Source organism: Cricetulus griseus (genome assembly GCF_003668045.3).
Source record: "Cricetulus griseus strain 17A/GY chromosome 1 unlocalized genomic scaffold, alternate assembly CriGri-PICRH-1.0 chr1_0, whole genome shotgun sequence".
Classification (NCBI taxonomy): Eukaryota; Metazoa; Chordata; class Mammalia; order Rodentia; family Cricetidae; genus Cricetulus; species Cricetulus griseus.
Genome location: NW_023276806.1, coordinates 187,447,113 through 187,454,967, shown reverse-complemented (window position 1 = coordinate 187,454,967; position 7,855 = coordinate 187,447,113). Strand labels below are relative to the sequence as shown.

The window sequence follows — 7,855 nt, the reverse complement described above, 5'->3', positions numbered from 1 at the left end:
CACAGATTTATTATGTATACAGTGCTCTGTCTGCATGTTTGCCTGCAGGCCAGAAGAGGGCACCAGATCTCATTACAGATGGCTATGAGCCACCCTGTGGTTGCTGGGAATTGAACTCAGTAGTACCTCTGGAAGAGCAGTCAGTGCTCTTCACCACTAAGCCATCTCCCCAGCCCCAGATTTTTTTCCTCTTATGAGCACTTTCTATGTTAAAGATACTAATCACCTATAAATATGGCCCTAGAGCTTGTGATTCTTACTTGCCTTTACCCTGTGTTAGGGTTAAGCTTTTTGTGATGTTTTCTTGCTTTTGTGTTTGTATCATGATGGACTGAAAATCATGGCACATTTTCAATATCCCTGATCAGGAAGGTCAGCTTTGGAAGAAACCAGTAACTGGGAACAGTGTTATCAAAGAGTACTTAAATTTACAAAACTATGAGAATCACTAAAGAGCTCATTATTAGAGCAATAAAAGTTAAGCTACTCTTAAACAATTCATACCTCATACTATATCTCCCCTCCACTTCCCATTGTCTGCTGCTCTGCGCACTGGGCTCAAAATCTACCAGTAACGGCAATATAAAGTCCAGCAGACTAAGTCTAGGAAGCAGTTAAACAGGTAGCTTTGTTTGGCTCCATGTGAAAACACATCCCGAATGGAAATTACTTAAATCACTTAACCATCCACAGAAAACAGACAGGTTCTTAAAATCCATTTTATGAAAGCTAAAATTATTTACAGCATCCTATTTGGAAAAATATATAAATTAATACACACAACAGACAAGATGACTCCAATTATATGAACATTTAGTTTTTATAGGCACTTTATGGAATATTTAAGTACATTTTACAACCTTTATAATCATTTAACAAAGTAGGGTTGAAATTAAAAACTGAAACAAAATTACACATTTTATTTTTAAAAATTCTTTAAGTTTCTTTTATGTCTCAGATAATGCAATTAAACACAATGCCCCCATCAATGACATTTTTTTCAGTTTTTATTAATTAAATTACGAAGTTTCTGAAGACTGTCATCTTGATGAAATTACCATCAACAGTGTTCACCTTTTTAAACTTTGGTTAAGTGCCATATTTAAGCAACAATATTAAAAACACTTAGCATTTCAAACAGTCACAGTTTACAAGCGCTTTGCTCCAGCCTGGACCATGGAGAAATAGATGCCTTTCTGTGCCAGCAGCTGCTGGTGGGTGCCATGCTCCTTGACCTTGCCATTCTGAATAACCACGATCAAGTCTGCGTTCTGGATGGTGGACAGGCGGTGAGCGATCACAATGCAGGTGCGGCCTTCCCTGGCTTTGTCCAGGGCTTCCTGGACAACCTGTTTCCAGTCACACAAAAGACTATGATAAAATCCCTTCTCCTTTAGTCCTCCCTCTATAACCAGGCCCAGGATTTCTCTCTACTATGTCTTCTTTAATTGTGTCAGAAAAGGCATACTAAAACTATGCTGATTCTCTCATATGGAAGTCAGAATCCAACACAAAGAAAACCGAGAAAGGACAACATATTCTGGCAGGGTTGAGAAGAAAGAAAAAACCATTATGTACTGCTGATGGGAATCTGAACTGGGACATCCCCTGTGGCAATCAGTGTGGAAGACCCTTAGAACAAAATCAGAAGCATATAACAGCTATACCCAAGGTGGGTATTACCTAAAGGTTCTAAGTCCTAATGGCAGAGATACTCGAGTATCTATGTTCACGCTGTATTTATAACAGCCACCACATGCACCCAACTAGATGGGCACAGACAGACGAGTAAAGAATCGTGGCACATATACACAATGGAGCTTTATTTGGCCATTAGGGAGAATAAACTGGTGTTATTTGAAGGAAATGGAATTGAAGATATCATGCTAAAAGAAATAAGCCATACTCAGAAAGGTCAATGCATAATTTATATTTAAATGTGTGTATGACACACAAATAGAAGGAAGGGAATGTGGAGGCTGGAAAGAGTCAAGGGGAGAAGAAGACAAGGAATAAGAAGGATAAAATAATACATTTTCCATATGTGGACCTGGGTGTAACAACAACTTTATGTTTTACATATATAATATGAATTTTTGAGTGGGAAAGAAGAAAGGGAACTATTTGGTGGGATGATGAGTAGAGTAAGGTAATCAGGGGGTAAATATGAACAAAGTACAATGATAAAGATGTACAAAATATAACAAAACCCATTATTTATAATAAAAATTAACATGCTGAGTGCTGGTGATGAATGCCTCTAATCTTAGCACTCAGGAGGCAGAGGCAGGCAGATCTCTGAATTCATGGCCATCCTCATCTATAGAATTTGATCCAGGACAGCCAAGACTACAGAGAAACCTGTCTCGAAAACAACAATAATTAATAAAAAATCTAAAACCAGTGGTATAAGTGAACTCTAACATAAAGTTTAGAGACTGAGGGCTCTACCACATCAGGAAAAAAAAAAGAATCCCTTTAGATGTGTACTGAGGCAGGAGATGTCTAATATAAGGTAAGGGCAGTCAATAGTGTCCATCCAACGATTTATAAACACTCATGGCCACATAACATCCTAAAGCAGTCTTCTTGCCAGCTCCACAGAGCATCAGGAAGCTGGAGCACACCAAAGCCATCACAGCAGTAGAAAGATCCCCTGACCATCTGCCTTTCAGACAGCCAAACTTGTAACCTTTCTCAGGCTGAAAGGCACCAGCAGCATGTGTCTTAGGGCATGGCCAGACTTCAGCCTTGTCTCCCTTCAGCTCTTCACAGGCTGCTGCAGAGACCCCGCCTGCAGGAGCAGACTGCTGCCAGCATGCAGCTTGTAGACAGACATCATGGAACATGTGGGGTTCAAGACTAATTTGCCTCTCATCACTTCAGGTCTCCTAAGTCCCAACTACAGACACGTTTAAACTCCACTGGGAGCCAACAGGGCAACACTCAGCTATCTGACTCAGCGTTCTCTACCATGGCAGAGAAAAACACCACCTTACATCCTTACCTTTTCACTCTCTGTATCCAGGGCTGATGTTGCTTCATCCAGGAGCAAAATGTGAGGCTGTCTGACGAGGGCGCGTGCTATGGCGATGCGTTGTTTCTGCCCACCCGACAGCTGAGTCCCTTTGTCTCCTACTCTGGTGTTGTATTTCTGTGAACAGAATTTGGTTGTTTTGAAAATAGAGCTGATGACAAAGTGCAAACACAGTGTGACTACAGTAAATAGAATAATTAGATAAATTTAGTTTCAGAGGCTAAAAATAGGTATACAGAAAGCTAAACTAACCAGGAAAAAAAAGCTCTAATTGGTAGGCTTAATTTGGGCCCCCATTATAAGCTTTAATGTAAACAAGCCCAACTTTCTCTCTGCAAAAATATGGCAATTCCATTATCTTCCATCTCCTGGTTCCACTGTGTTTGTAACAAAGATTGACAGGAGACAGAAAATAATTTGAACAGCTGGCCACAATAACAGAAACATCTTGTCACCAGCAGGTGACACCCTCTGCATGATTTTAAACTGAGCAAAGAAATCCTTAGAATATTAGCTTTCTGGTGTCTTCCTATTGAATTATCTCTAGGGTTTAAATGATTTTAATGTGTCCAGGAATCCCACTAAGCTTAAAACAGATCCTTCTTTATCTGATTCTACAGTCTCCTAAAACCGTTCCCCTATCAATCTCAATATCTGAGAACTGTCACAAATAATGATATATGAGACATGGGCTAGATTGTGTAATATCAGAAAGCAGGAGAGGATACAACAGTGTATGTAACCAGAAAACACACAGCCTTATTTATTTGCAGGCCTTTGGCAGGCTAGAACTAGCCACAAACACAGCTTGTGAATTTGACTGTAAAATCCATGCTCAAGGGTGGCACTTTTCTTTATTTTATTAGGCAACTCCAGTTCTGTGGTGGGCAGAACAAGGTCTGCATTTGTGGAGAAGACAGGCTCTGGGGAGGATGAAATGATGTTTGGAAGGTATTTACCCCTGAGCTACAGCTGCCCCAGAACCTAGGTGCTTTGACATGTCCTACCCCGGGTGAGTGCAAGGCTACCATACTGCAGTGATCCTTGGGGAGCAGAGAGGATGATGCTGTTACCTCTGTAGGAAGGAGGAAACACACAGTGGTAGAGTAAGTCTAGGACTAACAACTCAGCAGGAGATGCACATAGAACAGGGCTTAATGACAGAGTGGTAGACCAGAAGTCCAGAATAGCAGGTCCTTGTGAGAGACCACAGTCACTTTGCTGTATCTTCTATTCTGTGTCACTATCTCCTGGGCTTTAAATAAAAAATGACCAGGTCTGACTGCCAAGTTCTTGTTCATTTTTTTCCATTCAGAAGAGCTAATATAGGGACTGAAAAGTCTGCATCCACAACAACCTCTAAGGTGAGGATTCAGGCCTTGGCAAGAGTGAATCTCTAAAGGGGTCTGTAGACTTGCACGTTGAGCATTTCAGTCTCAAGAGTCACCCATGGCTGGACTACACTGAAAAGGGGAAGGGAACAGACCTCCTTCCAGGCCATGTGCTCAGCAGGAGCAGGTATCTGGGGAGGAACCACATGAATAGATATAACTCAGGAAGAGTTAGGGCCACTCCATCTTGCCACTCTTGCCCTTGAGGCCTCTGCCTTCCTGGCTGCCTTGAGGCCACTAAATCTTAGTGTATAGAGGGCATTACTTGTAATAAGTAACTTAACTAGTGTTAATGGGAGGAGGTATATTGTTTGGGTAAGACCTGCAGCTGGAGAGACAGCTCAGTGGCTGAAAGCACTGGCTGCTCTTCAGAGGACCCAGGTCAATTCCCAGCACATACATGGTAGCTCACGTAATTCCAGTTGTGGTATCTGAAGTCCTCTTCTGGCCTCTGTGGACACCAGGTCTAAATGTGGTATACAGGCACACATGCAAGCAAAACACCCATACTCACAGAATAAAAACAATACAATTAAAATAACTAAAGGGGCTTAAGATAGAGGCGGTGTTCCAATTTGTCTAACTTACAGGAGGAAGTTAGAGGAGTCTACAGGATAACAGCCCAGGGAACATTTAATAATCAACTTCCTAAGTATAGCCTGGGGCCCATGAAACTCACAATGGTAAGAAATTGTACAATACATGGTCTTCTCAATGACTCAGCCCTAACTAGAGAGCTGTCTTTCTGGTATGGGTCCAGCTGTCATCCTGGCCTGACTCCACAATGAAGCTTGAAGCTCCTAGAGGAGCTTCGAAGTGATGGATGGGATAGAAATGGAGAATGGGGAGAGACAGTAAGGATTGTTTCTTTGGCAGAATCAGAAGACACAGAAATGGCCACCTGGCCCTCCATGAAGACTTGGAAGATGGGGACTATCCCCATGAAGGGGTGGCGCATCTAGCCCACAAGCCTTGGCTCTGTACCAGGCCTCCTCCTCCTGGACAGTTCCTGAGTGGGTGTAACACTTCCCTCCTTCCTCACAAGGACTCATGTGATCAGGTAAACTTAACATCTGACAGGCAAGGGGAATTGTGGCCAGATCTCTGTATACATGTGGAGTATGCTGCTACGTTTTCCTTGATAAACTTAATTTGGAGAGAGACATACGTCAGGCAGAGACTCAATGAACTGGTGGATGTTGGCCTCCTTGGCCGCCCTCTCGATCTCATCCTGGGACACGACCCGGCTGTTGTCTCCATAGGCGATGTTCTCAGCAATGCTGCAGTCAAACAGGATGGGCTCTTGGGACACAATGCCTAAGTGTGCTCGGAGCCACTGGACATTCAGTTGCTTTATTTCTTTGCCATCTAGAAACTGGGAGCAAGGGTTCACAGATCAACTTCAGCACCAGCACAATTCAGACTTAGCAAAATCATACTTTAAGACTGTGGGATTGCCATGAGCTGAAAGAAGGGTTGCTTGTATTACTCTGGATTTGTAAGGTTCACTCAGGGAATACCATAAGTGTGTACTTTGGAGAAATAACCCTGTTTCCCATGTCTTAACCTTGGCTTTTGACTCATGCAGTAATAAGCAAAGAATGACCTTCCTTCTAAAATTACCCATGTCCAGATCCCTCAAAACTGTGAATGTATTTTGTGAAAGAGGCATTAAAGTAGCACATGGAATTAAAGCTACTAATTGGCTAACTCTAAAATACAATGTTTATCTCGATTATCTTGGTGCAAACAATGTATTCCTAAGGTTCTTAACTGTAGAAGAGGGGGACAGAAGTGGGCTATTCCAAGGTAGCTACTGCTAGCTTTGAAGATGGAGGAAGGGGCCATGACCTAGAAAAAGCAGAACATCTTGTCTCTTAAGAGTCCCAATCACCAGGTGTTGGTGGCACATGCCTTTAATCCTAGCACTTGGGAGGCAGAAGCAGGCAGATCTCTGTGAGTTCGAGGCCAGCCTGGTTTCCAGAGCAAGTGCCAGGATAGGCTCCAAAGCTACACAGAGAAACCCTGTCTCAAAAAACCAAAAAACAAAAAAAAAAAAAAAAGAAAAAGAAAAAGAGTCCCAATCAATCAATCAATCAATCAATCTCTCCCCTCTCCCCCGTGTGTGTATGGGGGGACAGGCAAATAGGTGTATGGAAGAATTCACGGTATATTTAATCCTGAGCCAAGAGTAGGAAAGGAAAGGCCACCCTTTCCCTAGGTCTCAACTTGTGAGTCGCGACCCCAGGGAACAGCCCTTTTACAGTTTGACTAAGAACTATTAGGAAACAGATATTTACATTATGGTTCATAACAGTAGCAAAATTAGTTATGAAGTAGCAACAAAAATAATTTTATGGTGGGATGGGTGTTGGTGGCACACGCCTTTAATCCCAGTACTTGGAAGGCAGAGGCAGGCAGATCTGTTGAGTTCGAGTGCCAGGATAGGCTCCTAAGCTACACAGAGAAACCCTGTCTGGAAAAAACAAAATAATAATAACAATAATTTTATGGTTAGAGGGGATCACAACAACATCAGGAATTGTATTAAAGGGTCACAGCATTAGAAAGGTTGAGAACCACTGATTTAGATGATTGTGCAGGAGCTGAGGAGGCCCCTTCATAGGTTTTCTGATAAAACCTTTTTCTGATACAGATACGTCAACTAAATAGATCTCTTTGCAAAATAATTTTTGGCATTCAAGTAAGGTAGCAGTTAATGGCTTCTGAAGAAGATCCCAATACCTCAGCCTTGGATAGTCAAACAACAGTGATAAGTATGTACTGATTCATACATGTTCTCTGTATACCTTGTGACTGGCTGAGGCCTTGGAGAGTACTTGCCAGAGCTACATTAGATCTTTGCCACAGGTATGTGTTTCTGCTTGGGAGACTGGCAGTTACATAGACAGAAGGCATACCATGACCTTGCTGGTACCAAGCCCAGTTGCCATGGAAACCACTCTGTGCATCTACTTTCCTGGCTTTTTAAACATTTTAATCAGTCAAAGTAGAAAATAAAGGATGGAGAGAAGCAGTAAGAAGAAGAAACAGATGTGATGGGCATGGCAGGGCAAGCCTGCTTCCCCAACACTGAGGCAGCTGAGGCAGAAGACTGAAGTGTCAACCCATCCTCAGTGTGGACTGTGTAGCAAAATCCTCTCTCTCTCTCTCTCTAAACAAACACCCAGCAAGAAACTCACATAAGAACATAGCTCAACAGGGATCTTGCTAGAGGGAGGACTGCATTTTACAAATGGAAATTTGAAGAAATAAGCCTTAAAGAAATTCATTCCATGTCTATATCCCCGGAGGCAAAACACAAGTTATTTGACAGAATCACAGGCAAGTCTGAATGGCCCCAGGAAGCCTTAGAGAATTTGTACATGTGCACATCACCAAATACAGTAACACTCTTGGCCCTGAT

General features: G+C 42.4%; 1 protein-coding gene across 1 annotated transcript in view; it reads right to left on the bottom strand.

The window, feature by feature from the left end:
- Positions 1 to 707: 707 nt before the first annotated feature.
- Positions 708 to 7,855, bottom strand: part of Abcb1b (ATP-binding cassette, sub-family B (MDR/TAP), member 1B) — a 68,996-nt gene continuing 61,848 nt past the window's right edge. Inside the window, 3 exon segments of the mRNA NM_001243989.1 lie at positions 708 to 1,349; positions 3,008 to 3,154; positions 5,597 to 5,803. Of these exon segments, the coding sequence (NP_001230918.1) occupies positions 1,149 to 1,349; positions 3,008 to 3,154; positions 5,597 to 5,803 (555 nt within the window). The 3' untranslated portion in view covers positions 708 to 1,148.